This window comes from Crinia signifera, chromosome 1, assembly GCF_055691185.1.
Source record: "Crinia signifera chromosome 1, ASM5569118v1, whole genome shotgun sequence".
In the NCBI taxonomy this organism is placed as follows: Eukaryota; Metazoa; Chordata; class Amphibia; order Anura; family Myobatrachidae; genus Crinia; species Crinia signifera.
Window position 1 is genome coordinate 48,189,977 of NC_139217.1, and position 14,769 is coordinate 48,204,745.

Below are 14,769 nucleotides of genomic sequence, written 5' to 3' on the forward strand. Positions count from 1 at the left end.
CATGGAAGCCGACCTCCGGTTGTGTATACAGTATATAAATGTGGTGCATATGTCAGCAAGAAATGCCCCCAGAGTATAGAAGCCACCGAAAATATATAAGATTGGGATAGAAGTAATTGGGTCAAAGAAAATGCTGTATTTTTAAAGTGGCAATCATATACAGCGCATTTACGCCTTGTTAATAATACGCCCATTCTTGGTCAACCTCCCGCATCTCCAGCTTATCAGAGTCCATTGCATTTACCCAGTCGTGTTTTTTGGTGGTGTCTATCACAAAATTACACCAGCTGGCATCACAGGTGACCTCGGCAAACACACAACTGATGACACCTTGCTGTAAATGATACAGTCAAAATGATAACTCTTGGAACTTATGAATACATGGGGGGAGATCAAAGCTTGGAGAGCGATCAAGTGCCAACCAATCAGCTCCCGTCATTTGAGAGGTAATGTTTGAAAAATGACAGAAAGCAGCTGATTGGGTTCAATCTACAAACTATTAGATTAGTTTTGTCCATGGGCTTAAGCAGATATTTTAAGAGTACGAAAATCCTCAGTAATAAAAAAAAACACCACACACACACACACAAAGATATGCAAAGCAAATTGATTTTTTTTATTTAAGGACAAATCTCCTTCTATTGCTGAGGGGGATCGCCTCCTCCCGTGGAATTGATCGTTACTTTACAAAGTCCCTGTCTAAAGTTCAAGTGCTGCGATACATTCTTTTGAACAGTAGAATAAAAAAAAAAAATCCAAAACGAAATAATGACCCACAAGGCGTGCAACTACTCGCACTTCTAGATGCATACAATGTAAATTATGATTGCTTTGTTCAAGATCGACAATAAAAATTCAAGTAACGAATTTACGGGATCTTTCACTCCCCCCACTCAACCTTAAAGGTCACTAGTACATATGGAGCATCAACCTATTACATCAACGTAATACAACATTTGTACACGTAGTTTTGTAACCACTCGCTCTAATAACAAAAAATAAAAAAAGCCAGAGTGGTTGATTTGGTATTTTGGACCAGTCAAACAATACACATTTGAGTCATTCATGTAGTCAAATAGTTCTTTTTCTTCGAACGTTAAGCTCTTTTCAACAAAAATAGAACGTATACCTGCGCCAAAATCATGGCAGACTTTATACAATGCCCTTCTGAAAAGTTATATTTCAAAATAGAAATGCTTTTTTTTTTTCTTTTTTTTAAATCTTTTCCTGAACTGTAAAAAGCCATAGAAATGCCAAAAATATCTTTATTTTTAATATTTTTTTAATTTTTTTTTTAATTATAAAGGTCTCATCCGAAACTCCTGACTTGTATATATATATTTTTTTATTTTCGGTTTATAGCAGCCTAGTATGTGCGACGTTCGCGAAAGTAAACAAATTGGACTCGCTGAGACAGACACACCCTGCAGAAAAAAAATGGAAGGTGGCGTAATTAGAAAAAAAAATAAAAATAGCTTAATATAGTAGTCCTTCTCAACTCTATTCTTACATAGCAAAGAGAAAAATATTTAGGCACTGTCAGCGTTTCCGTACGGGGATGAGTGCCCCCCCATAGGAAACCTATGTCGTACATGTACATCTAGGCCCACATACTAGGCGCTCGGCAAATACTGCCAGGTGGAAACAATTTTGAATTTAACGATCAGTCTTTGTTTTGTCCATTAACTAAAACAGGCGACTAGGCGCGACTCCTTCCACGGATAGCGGTGGCGGCATCAGGCGTGCCGCTACGGTATAAATGTCGGATCCCACGGAGGCATCGGAACTCAGTTGTTCTCGATTTGTTCCAGATCTAAGTCCGCACAGTCTGTGGTATAGGTGGTGCTCTCACAGTCACTTAGGTCTTCCTCGCTTTCGCTCACAGTGGTTTCCCTCTTAAAATCCCTTGAACGGGTGGCGTAGCCGGTCCTTTCGGCTGTGAACTCCTTCACCGGACTGGACCCTGGAGTGATGATATTCATGTGGTCGTTGGAATCACAGGGGGAGGAGACGATTGTCTTGAGGTGGGGATCATCTTCGTCTTCATAATCCAATGAGCAAAGGCTTTTGTAAGTCTGTAAAAAGGCAATAAAAACTAGTTTAATACAAGCTGTTTTTAATCCAAATTCCGTATGTATAATGTTTTATCACTAATAATTATTTTACATGATTGTAATCGAGGAAAGCAGAAAAATAACAAGCGCTAGGATTTATTATTTATTTAGTTTCTTATACAGTGCAGCAGATGCCGTTGCGCATTACAATTGGAAACAGTCATAAAACAAACTGGGTAATAAACTGACAGAGGTAGGAGGGCCCTGCTCGCAAGTTTATAATCTATAGGGATAATAGGAGGGATACATAAGGATAGAATTCCATAGCATGGCAGTCCCACCAGATTACAAGACAGTGCTGATGGGATGCAATTAGATATAAATGCTAATGGAGGTTATGTGGGGGTTCCTGTATATGATCAGCTTGCCTGAAGAGGTGAGTTTTCAGGGAACGCTTGAAAGTTTGGAGGCTAGAGGAGAGTCTAAATGTGCGTGGAAGGGCATTGCATAGGGTGGGTCCTGCAATTGTGAATGGGATCTAGTAATGAGTGTGGATGAGAGGCACAGCTCTTGTGCAGAGCGGAGATGTAGTTGGGAACATATTTTGAGATCAGCGAAGTGATGTATATTGGTATAGTCAGGTTGTTAGCTTTGTACGTGAGTAGAAGTATTTGATATTGATTACGACAGAATATAGGCAACCAGTGGAGGGACTGAGAAAATCATAAATTTCCACACTGCAAAAACCTGATCTTTGGCTAATGGTATTCAATTACCCCATACCAGATGGAACAACGTAGGTTCCGCAGAAAAACTGTGGACCCACGTGTGCCAGTGTGCGCGGCTCGGTAGCAGTTCTCTGGGTTTTGGTTTCACATGTCTAAAATATATGGAATCCCTCATAAGTGCCAGCTGTCAGGGCTAAAAAGGATCTCGCCCGGGAGATCCAACAGCCCATATAATTTACTGCTGCTAATTAGATAATACCCTAAAATAATTGCAACTCTGTCGTCGATCTGCCTAATCTCCATGAACGCTGAAATGGGAATAACTGAATTTGAAGCCAATTGCTGATGAAGTCAACAACTTAAGCAATGAAACAGAAATAGGACCACATTATCGCTGATTATCTTCTACCTATTGGCATTCCAGTCAAATTGTGCTAGGGCAGGGGTGGCCAAGCCTGTCCTCAAGATCTACCAACGGTGCATGTTTTACAGGCAACCTGTGGATCTATAGTAGGACTGAATGCAGCAGGTTTTAAAATGTGACAGTTAGTAATGACTAAAGCTGTGCACCAGCTAGGTAACCTGGAAAACATGGACTGTTTGTAGATCTCGAGGACCGGTTTGGCCACCCCTGCGCTAGGGTATGACCATGTGTGATACAATACAGAACGTACGTTGACCAGTATAACAAAAGTGGCCATTTTCTGTTGGGTCAGTACAAACTACTATCTAGATTACGCATGTCCAAACGGTGGCCCTCCAGCTAAAACTACACATCCCAACATGGCTTGCCAGGGTTTTAGCATACCCTAATAGCAAAACAAGGCGTGATGGGATTTGTAGTTTCACAACAGCTGGAGGGCCATAGTTTTGGCATGCCTGATCTAGAGGCAACCAAGTTTTGACTGTGTGGCCTATCCTCTGCCATATGTGTATTGGCCGTGCCAGTAGCTGTGACCAAAAGCAGCCCCCCCCCCCCCTTTAAAGGCTGGAATTGCTGTGCAGCTTAGATCTAACATTGTTTACAGTAAAGTCCCAAATTATTTCCAACCTAGATTCATTTCATGTGTTGCCAAATAGGCTGAAACGAGGCTGAATTTTAAAAGGATTATATCAAGTGTCAAAGAAAATAAAAATCACTTGGACAGAGCTGAAAATGAATCCTAATTTATATTTGCATAAAGGCTTGGGAAACCATATAAGGATTAACGTAATTTTTTTTTTTTTTTTAAAGAGCGGGGTTTCCGCCAATTTGAAGACTGACTAGAAAGAATGAAGTTAGTAATTCTGAGGAAGTCATACCCTCAGGGTACTTATTGCATGCTGAGAGTTGTAGTTAGCAGGGGGTGAGTACTTACTCTGCATGAAGATGAACACTTTACGGGGCCCTACACATGTAGCGATGTGCTGAGCGTTGTGAGCGAAGCTATTATTTCTCAAAACGCTCAGCACACCTCCATGTGCCATCGCATCTCCAATGAGAACAATGGCCTTGCCTGACGATTAGGAGAATATCCATCGCCGGGCAATATCAATGCACGGGTCGCGCATCGCTATGACTGCCACACACACACACACACACACAGCAATGTACGGCTATTTTCCGAACGATCTAGTTAAATTAAGTAATATTGCTCAGAAAATGGCCTGCAAGTGTGTGTAGGCCCCATTATTGACAGACTGCAATAGAAAATAAAGGAACCTTCTGAAAACAAACCAGTATGTACAAAGATGACGGGTATAGGAGGATTGACACAAGGAATATGAGTGGAGAAATAGATGGACCAGTGGCATTTAAAAAACTGGTAGTCTGGATCCAGGTTTAAAAAAAACTCAATCACTAAAACTGGACAGGGAAAAGCATTCTGTGAGCAGAAGAACCTGTGAGATTGTTTCAGCCTTCATTATCCATAAGTGTTATAACATTCCCTAATAACACGATACACCACCGCTTTATATAGGACAAAAGCCTTGCCAAGACCTATTACAACGCTGTCCCTACACGAGTCCTATTCCATTGGAACATTGCTGTGTCACACCAAGGATCACCGATTCTGCAGGGCCCAGCAGGACTTTTGTCAAATCAGATTTCCTGCAGCATCAGAAAGGCCATTCTTGGCAGACGACAAAAATTAGCATCTCCCCCCGCACGGGGCGAGCAGACTGCACGCAAGATAAAACGCGGACTCCATTCAGCTGGGGGCGATGTCACAGGCTCTACCAACAATAGGTGTCTGACTGCATGCAGCTAAATAGCACCCCATCAATAGGCTGGGATTACATTCTTCATCATGACAGGAAGTAACCAGCTCTTCCATCAGCGTCCTTTGCTGGGACATCAGGGTTATAGGGCAAGTCAGAAGACAAATTTCAGCTTACATCTTGCAACGCCAGCTGCCAGGGCATCTAAGAAGTGGAGGGTGGGGTTTATGGGGTTATGAATATCTACGTTTGGTCATTAAGGGCCCCGTTACAGAGAAAGACAAATTTTGAAGTAATTGAATCAATCAATATTCAAACTACAATAAAAATAAAGTACTAGGAGAATAAATTCATTAAATATGCGCCAGTTTTATATCTGTGCGACTGAGTCTGTACACAAAGAACTCTGCCTGGAAAAAACAGTTGTGTCCGCTGCATACATAGCACTTCGTACACAAATTAAGAAGGGTCGTATATCAATCAATCTCAGGAGTCCTGGTCGCTTCACATTGCGACCAATATGAGTTTTTAAGCAAAAAAAATAAAAAAAAATAAGTTGCCTGACTCTTGGCCACCAAGATGGCTAGTGTTCCAAGCTTCTTTCGCAGAGTGCCGCACACTGCCCATTTTTAAAAACCACAAAATGCAACCTGTCCTTTTAGTGTGGCACCGTGCGCCCTTACGCTGCCCCTCACCGCTGTGAACTTTTGGTGTGTGCCATCATATGTAATGGGCATTATGGTGTGTGGTATAATGTGTAAGAGGCATTACTGTATGTGCCATAATGTCATTACGACAGAATTTGTAATGAGCATAGCAGAGTATGCCAATGTTTAATGGGCGTAATCCTAGTGCAATGTGCAATTTTTCTTATATGTTTTTTTGTTTGGTTTCTAATGTAAATTTCTAATATAAAAATGTGCCCTCCCAATTGAAAAAAAAAAGTGCCCCAGATTGAAAAATAGTGCCCTGTCTGGTGGTCAGCATCCTGCCCTAAAAAAATTCCTAGAGCGAACACTAAGTGGCTGCTTGGCGCGACTGTAGCAAGTGCGTGAGGACATGTCTATGGTTCAAGGCCAATTAAGAGTGTCCAAGACTGACAAGGGGTTGTCAACATTTTCCACAATAAACGATCCATAGCGCATTTGTCGTCAGCTGCTGACTGGATTATACGTTCATCTGAATAAGAAAAAAAAAAAAAAAAAAAGGTTCATTCTGGGTCCATCACGAACGAAGGCATTGTGTGCTCGGAAAATCTGTAGCCCACACACACAAAACATCCAGATGGATAAATTCCAACCTTCTCCACACATTTAAAGAAAAAAGAAAAACTTCTTTGGAAGTGGAAAGAAAAGCTGAGGCATCTAATGAGAAGTCTTTTCTGGTATAAACCCCTGAAAGCTCTCACCCCCAGAGCCTTTCATTTGTTGCAAATACATAGAAAGCATAGAGCACAGAGCCTCACTTCATTAAATGACATTTTGGGCCTAATTTCACATTGTGATGGCTGGCGTTTGTAAAGGCTGTAGAGCAGCAGATGCTGAACGTGGATGCCATACCACCTCCAGGAGCATTTGCATTCAGCAGACAGGAGGACATTTACAAAAAAAAAAAAAAGTCCATTCAGAGGGAAGGACCCCAGTGCGTTCGCTCCTGTCAGAGCACAAAGTGCTGGCTTGTCTGCAAATCACTTTTGATACTTGATTATTATTCCCCCCCGAGCGCGGCCTACAGCTATCGTCTTTCCTTCTTCCCAAGCCTGCTGGAATTTGAACTTGAAATGGGTGTCCTGGTCGACAATAGATAAAAAGGCCCTTTGATTCTTCAAGCATTGTGCCCATGGCCTATCCAGGTTGCGACATGGCGGACTGTCAGGCACGGCACCCTCTGCTCACTCCAAATATGCCCCCCTCGCCCCACAGCCACTTGTTCAGTGTGGACAGAGCCTGCTCGCCCATTCAGGAGGGCGTGAATACCTCAGGCCGCCTGTCAAGAAACCAAATGTCGACCGCCCCCAATGAATGAAAGGGCGACTATAAGCTTGCTAAACTGCTAAATGGCAACGGGGGCCCGCGGTCTTTTGAACAAGGACAGGGATTTATGGCTGCATTCTCTGTGCAGAGAATACAAAATAAACATCAGCGTTCAGACCAACGTTTCCACATTTTTGGGCACATGCCATCTATGCTTCGGCTTGACAGGTCTTTGTCCGAAAGGGCAGAACCACCCCACCATTATCCCATCAAAAGTAGTTGTCCTGTTGAGTGGGAGTAATGGTGCAAATATATCCAAAGAGTTCATTTATCGAGGCCCTGTGCCCAATTAAATATGCATCTGAATACTTTGATGGTGTCATCAGAAATGGAAACCAATAAAGCGGTTTTATATTTGAACAAAAAAAAAACCAGTCAGAACTCTGATGTCATTCAAGCCATCACCAGTCCTAAGACCAGCTCTACCACATCAGAACCGGGATCTCATTAAGATAAGCAGCAGCTCAATTTTTTTGTGCGCTATTCTATTCAAGGATATTCTGCGCTATTCTATTCATAGACAGAGGAGCCAAGTGCACCTGGCCAACATATTTAACTCTATTAAACCTCCGAGTGCCAACATCTGTGCGAGATGTGCAAAATATCCGCTAACAATGCCAACATCGCTCACATTTGTTAAATAAATCCAAATTAAAAAAGTGTTGCATAAAATAAAATAAAAAAAAAAAGATAATATTTTCTATACAGGTCGTTATGAATAAAAATGTTTGCTTGCCAATTCTCACATGTATTTTGACAAATTCACTTTGCACTCAAAGGGTTAAGGGCATACGTATATAGCTTCATGGTCCATTTTGAAGGTTTAACATTCAATAAAAACTGAAAGTGATAAAAAAAGTTCAATTAAAAAAGTTGACTACAAATAAAACCCAACGTCTTGTTCTATAATCCACTTTCAATGCCAAGTCCACAGTTCCTCCAAGTTCCGAGCTCAGCCATTCATTGACAAGTCTACATCACGTAGTCCACAAACCCCCCTCCCCACCTTTCCAGCCAAGCAATTCAGTATTGTAGGAAGGAGGGGGGGGGGGGGGGGGCACCCTACCCCCCAAAACGAACGCGCCAAGTTTCCCCCTCATTAAACCCATAGATATTTTGTAACAAGCACATTCTGTCAGGCAGCAGGTCTCCTCTATAGGGAGCTGTGACAAGTGCTGGCAGCTGCTAGATTAGGCTCTTCTCCGCACAAGAGGAGAGATGAAAGGACAGCTGCTGTCTGGGGATGGGGGTGTCCACCCCCTAACTTCTCCAAATTAACTCTTCAAACTCGCATTTCTATTCTGCACTTAGCGGGAGACCCAACATAGGCGGCCTCCTCAGCGTGACAAGAGGGCGAAGAATGGGGGGGGTGGCGGCCTTTGGGATTTATATGCTGTCCAAAGTATAGCTTTGGGCACTAATTAAACTTGGGGAAAGGGGGGTGTTGGTGAGGCAGAGTTCCAAACTAATCAATGCTTGTTTGCTTACAGTTAAACTTGGAATTTAGGATATAATATAAAAATATGAATTTTAAACATAATAAAATATATAGTTCCCTATGGAAGTTGAACAGAATTGAAATATTCCAGGATACTAGAATACGATGACCTCTAGGTGTCGCGTTTCCACGGAATCTCAGTATTGGATCGATAGATATAGAGATACAAAGTGTAGAGGTGCGGCACTCGGTCACTTCAAATAATACAAACGTAAGCAGGAACTGCTGGTAAGGACAACGTTTCAGTTGACTTGAAAACAGTTCATTAAACAACTGAAACGTTGTCCTTACCAGCAGTTCCTGCTTACGTTTGTATTATTTGAAGTGACCGAGTGCCGCACCTCTACACTGTACATTACCTTCCCTGTGAGGAGTGAACAGAAGGTTTTTCACATTTTTTGGGTGGCAATGTGCAGTGTCCCCTCGCCAAGCTTCAGGCATTATTTATAATCTAACTCTATGCCCTCTTGGATGGTAAAGTGTGAACCAAGTCTGTCTAAAGCAAAAACATGAAAAACTTGTCGACCTAGACGCCGTCGACTATCTTTAGGCGTCTAACTAGACACGTTCGACTAAGCGTGGTCGACCAGAACATGGTTGATCCAGACACTGGCGATCAACCGGAAACGACATTACCACCTGACCAGCCACTTTATGCGATAGCCCTATTAAAATCTCCTATACCGAACTAAGGGATCATATAGGAAAACCGAAGTTTGGGTTTCCGCAGATCTGGCCGATGCGTAATGGAAATACATTAAGGTTGTAAACTGGCTCATTTCCTACAATATCATTTGCAAAGGCCCCATAAAACACAATGCCGCAACCACGTGACGGCCTCTAGTGTGAAACGCTCAGCACAGCTGCACCGATTCGGCTTTATTGGCCGGCCTAGAAGAGCGCGCTTCCTCTTTTACAGGTATTCTGGGAACTCCAAACTGAAATATATTTCTTGTTCTGCCACCAACGCACCTCTCTAAACCGAGCAGCGTTACTAAAGAGACACAGGCCGCCCTGTCAATATAATGCTGGGCTCAGAGGTATTTCTGTCAGGACGACTGTTTTGGTCTCTGTTATGGCAACCGGCTTTCTTTCCAAGGTCTCCAGCGAGAGATCTGTGACTGACATCTTGTTTCATCTGGTCGTTAATTCATGTTATTACTATACCGTTTCTGTTTAGTCATGATAAATTAAAAAGAGGGCTGACAGGGCTGTGAAACAGGAGCGTCCAAAGTTTCAGGAGATGGCGGAGCAGTGTCCATCTGCTAAGGCAGCCACACGTTCTCATTTTTCCACGTGTCCTGCGGCCATGATAAATTTTTTTTACTTCAGACAGACAAAAAGAATTAGGGGCTGCAACATGAGGGTGTGAGCAGAAATCAGAGATAAGCGATGGGCAACCGCTGCTGCGACAACTGAAACAGCTCCAGCCACTTTAGACGGGATCTGGGACCACGGGAAAAAAAACAAATAAGTTCTGTTGAAACAGAATTATGGGTAATTTGTTGTTTCTATACTTACATACCGATTATTTATTTCAGCCACAATACTGTATTGTCCATGATTACGGCTGTCAGTAAGCTTATCTATTAAAGTGCACCTGTTGCCTAGAGACGGTGGTGGCAGCCATTTTGTGAGATGAGCCAATAAATGTAAACGGCGAAGAAACTTTGGGCCTACTGGACCAGAACCAAAAAAAATGGTTTCCTCCACGTTATGTAGGCATGATACAATAGACTCACCTCACCCAATATGCTTCAGTCTAACCAATCACATACGGGTTAAACATTTTGCAAAAACAAGAAAGTATTGCAGAGCAAACTGTAAGAAATATTTTGTGGTAAATGAAAAGGTCATCTATACTATGATCTGCAGCAAAGTGTGTGGAACAAACATCTGCAAGGAAAACCTCCAGAAACAAAAAAACATTGCCTGTGCGGTGAAGGCTGCATATGGTAGGCTTGGGCAATAAACGTGGCTCGCCAGCTGTTCAACTACAACTCCCAGCACGCCCTGCCAGCCGCTGAGCCGGCTTTGTGGAAACTGCACGCTGCGTCACGCCACACTCATATTGATCTGTCAAGACAAGAAAGGGAAACATTTCTCTTCAAGCCAATCTTCCAGGCATGAGTGCACGGATGGGGCTGCAATAGATTCTCATTAACTTTTAACCCTCCGCGCCACCGTCCGACTGCTACTTCCACTAACACGAGCCAGACTCATCGGTAATGTGCATAGGCCTCAGCCTGGCGGCAGGCAAAGGGTTAGTTTCCCTGTGACTACGCTCGTCTCTCATTACCTCCCATTGTCTGTCTGTGCAGACGCAAGCGACAAACTAAACTTAGAATTTTTTTTTCTTTTTGCAAAAAAAACACAAGGTGAATAAATAAAAGCAAAACAAAAAAAAAGAAAAACTGGAAGCCCATGTTTCCAGCTTAGATTCGGGACAATTACAGACAGTAGACTGGGCCTGTCAGAGATCAGGAAACCAGGGGTGAGGCAGATACTGTATGTGAGCCAGAAAAGTGTCAGCGGTATTCATGTCTTGGGAAAGTGCTTCTTAACCCTTCCACATGCTATAACAATTCCACCATCAACCGCCTGTTTCGCCAATAGGGGGACCATACTGTAGCAATGATATCTGTAGGAACAAGATCCCTTGAGCATGTTGCGGGACAGGGCAAGCAAGATGTGAGTGCTGGCAGAGCACTTACAGATAAGGCCGTATGATAGAATACAGAGGGGAATACATAGGGATTAAGGTTGTATCACCAAAGGGTACATGTATCATACCTGTTAGAGCAGGATAATTCAACATGCAGCCCTTCAGCTGTTAGAGAACTACAGATCCCAGCATTCACTGCAGCAGTTTTGCTACTACGGCATTCTAAAATGTAGCAGAGCATGCTGGAATGTGTAGTTCCCCAGCAGATGGAGAGGTGCATGTTGAAAACCTCCAAGACTTTATACGGGTTTGGCTCTAGAAAGATAAACCAACCAGCTACCAGCTATGCAGCCCAATTTATTCAATAAAACTCCCGGATTGGTTACTGCATGCAACTTTACTTTAAAGATTTATCACATCACCCCCCCACGAGTGCACTACATATACCATCAGACAAACCGAGCCAGACTGGCCAGGTACCTTGGGTAACCGAACTCCGATATGGCTGCACAGTACTGACACGGTCTAGGAATAAGGCGTCTGATCAGTAATGGCCATGCCCTTTGTGATAATGTGTCCACTAACATATATCTATATACAAATCTATATGGAAGCGGGACATCTGTCAGAATGAATTTAGGTCTACAGTCATTAGGTCGACCCCACTAGGTCGACTGGCAGGAAGGTCGACCTGACTTAAGGTCGACATGGGCCAAGGTCGACATGACTTAAGGTCGAATTTGCATAAAGGTTGACATGAGGAAGGTCGACTGGTCATAAGGTCGACATGGGTTTTTCACTGTTTTTTTATACGAATGTCGACACAGTCGACATGGACACAGTTGGCAATGAGAATCGGACGCTCGCATTGCTTCGGGCACGGTGCCTCGCTGCGCTCGGCACACTATTTTATTCTCCCACCACGCCCTAGTGCAGGCATGTCCAACGTTGGCCCTCCAGATGTTGTGAAACTATACATCCCAGCATGCTTTGCCACAGTTTTGCTATTAGAGAATGCTAAAACTATTGCAAAGCATGCTGGGATGTGTAGTTTCAAAACATCTGGAGGGCCAACGTTGGACATGCCTGCCCTAGTGGATGGTCGGGCATGAAATACCGCCTGTCGGCACATGTCGGCTCAAAAAACAGTGAAAAACCCATGTCGACCTTATGACCAGTCAACCTTCCTCATGTCAACCTTTATGCAAATTCGACCTTAAGTCATGTCGACCTTGGCCCATGTCGACCTTAAGTCAGGTCGACCTTCCTGCCAGTCGACCTAGTGGGGTCGACCTAATGACTGTAGACCTAAGTTCATTCTAATAGATGACCGCTTCCCATCTATATGTACTTAGACAAGCAGATAACACTCCGACACTGAACAACCCTTTAATAGGTTTTCATCTTGTTCCCCTTGAATGTTACAGTCATTACACTATAGACCGGTGCGTGGACGGACAGGCTGCAAAGTGTAAAGTATTTGGAGAATGCTGGGGCATGGCTATGCAGGTGCTATTCAGTGAATTCCAAAAAATCTGGTGGATTCAAACAGAGCTGGCGATTATGCCGGGCAGCCGGAGCCGCGGGATCCCCCGCACAGCAAGCGCTATACTGAAAGCTGTCTAGACTGAAACTCCCAGTATATAAATTAATGATTTCATGAGGTAAAATCTCTACAAATCTGAATTGAGAGAACAAATTCTGAGCTGTTAGTCACTTTGGCCCTCCAGCTGTTGAACTACACATCCCAGCATGCCCTGCTACAGTATTAGCACGGCTGAATAACAAAGCTGTAGAAGGGCATGCTGGGATGTGTAGTTTAACAGCTGGAGGGCCAAAGGTTCCCCATCAATGCTCTAGTTGATTAAAAAAATCAAAAACGGTTGCTAAAGGATACAACACTCCTCTCCTCACAAACCATACCAGTATTCAAAATGAGGCAGAGCTGCCCTTGGATAGGATGAAAAGCAATGGTAATTGAGGTATAAATCCTATTACAGACAAGAGGACATATTGAACCTAGCAACCAGATTCTAGCTATCAAATTTTAGAATGTATTTGAAAAATGATAGCCAAAAATTAGGGTGACCAACTCATCCCTTTAATCCGGGACACATATTAATTACACAGGTTCTGTGGCAGTTTAAAACCAGGTGAAATGGAGTCTTGAGGTGTGGCAGTTTAAAACCAGGTGAAAGCCAGCCACAGAACCTGTGTAATTAATATGTGTCCCGGATTAAAGGGATGAGTTGGTCACCCTACCAAAAATGCAACTGGTTGCCAACAGCAACACCCCCACTTGTCCTGTGTAAGTTTGATAAATCTCCCACAGTTCTGTCCAATGATATAAACATTGGAAAGGCACAAAGGGAATTGGAAAGCAGAGACACAGCACTGTATTTACTAAAAGTACGGTCCTAGATTTTAAAAATATCTAGCATAATATTTGTGAAGCCGGCCAGCAGGCCTATAAACCAGTGTTTTATCAACAACCGCTGACATGTCGGACTTTATGGACTCCTAGAATAGAATCACTGTTTGTACTCGGCAGGCTGGAGCATGTAGAATAAAACTATGGAAAATCACAAGATTGCCCAAGACAGCCACCTCATTTGTTTATCACAGTCAGAAAGTGTCAGATAGCAGGACTCTGACAGGATGGAAGCACAGAGGGATCATTCAACCGTCAGCACTGGGGCCAACATGCGCACTTCGTACAGTCACCTGTAGTGGTAACATTGTCTACTTATCAGTGTATCTATGAGTGCAAGGTTTCCAGGGAGGCGCATCTGTACACCATGCATTCAAGTATACTATACCTCAGGAGAATGGTGTGGCGGCCATTTTCCTAGAGATCTGTGCAGCAGAGAAATCACCAAGAGAATGGCATGGCAGCCATTTTCCTAGAGATCTGTGCAGCTGAGAAATCACCAAGAGAATGGCATGGCGGCCATTATCTGTTGCTACACCCAAGTTATAAACTGGTCATATCTTTAAGTATCCATTTCCCAAGAAAGTCTTGCTTTACCAAAGCAAAAGAATATGGGGCCCGAGAGCTCTGTCAGCCAGGGACTGGCTGCATGTACGTATGTTATCTAATCAGAGTAACTGGATTCCAGCACATATGATTCAGGCAAGGAGCGGTTTCCAAAAAAAATGCAATCGATTCTGCTTTTGCACCACCTCTTCCCAATGTGAACGGTGGTGGCTCTGTCATAACACAACCAGTTCCCAACATATCTGAACCTACAAAAACTAGAACAGACAAGAGGCTCACGTATGACAGTTTAAAGGCACAGAAGGGCTAGTGTGAGCCAGAAAATACCCTGGAAGCCACTGTCCAATATTGCACAGAGAACATAAAAATTTATGTTTGGACAACAAACAAATGCCGCACACCGCATTCATCCTGAGGCGTTATAATGAGCCAATATGGCCGCTGTCATCTCAGCACCTCCCTGGGGCAAACAAAATTGCCAGAAATAGTGAATGGTCACACCTAGCTTCTGGACGTTGCAAAAAAACTTTTACAGGTAGATTAAAGGTTAGTGTAAAAGGTTCATCCTACATAAAATCACCTTGCAACGGC

The 14,769-nt window shown here is 43.3% G+C and overlaps 1 protein-coding gene across 4 annotated transcripts in view; it reads right to left on the reverse strand.

Moving 5' to 3' along the window:
- Positions 1–595: 595 nt before the first annotated feature.
- Positions 596–14,769, reverse strand: part of FAM53A (family with sequence similarity 53 member A) — a 52,215-nt gene continuing 38,041 nt past the window's right edge. For all 4 annotated transcript variants that reach the window (XM_083149580.1, XM_083149666.1, XM_083149745.1 and 1 more), the window contains one exon: positions 596–2,075. In XM_083149580.1, coding sequence (XP_083005706.1) covers positions 1,788–2,075 — 288 coding nt within the window. In that variant the 3' untranslated portion in view covers positions 596–1,787. The remainder of the gene's footprint in view (positions 2,076–14,769) is intronic.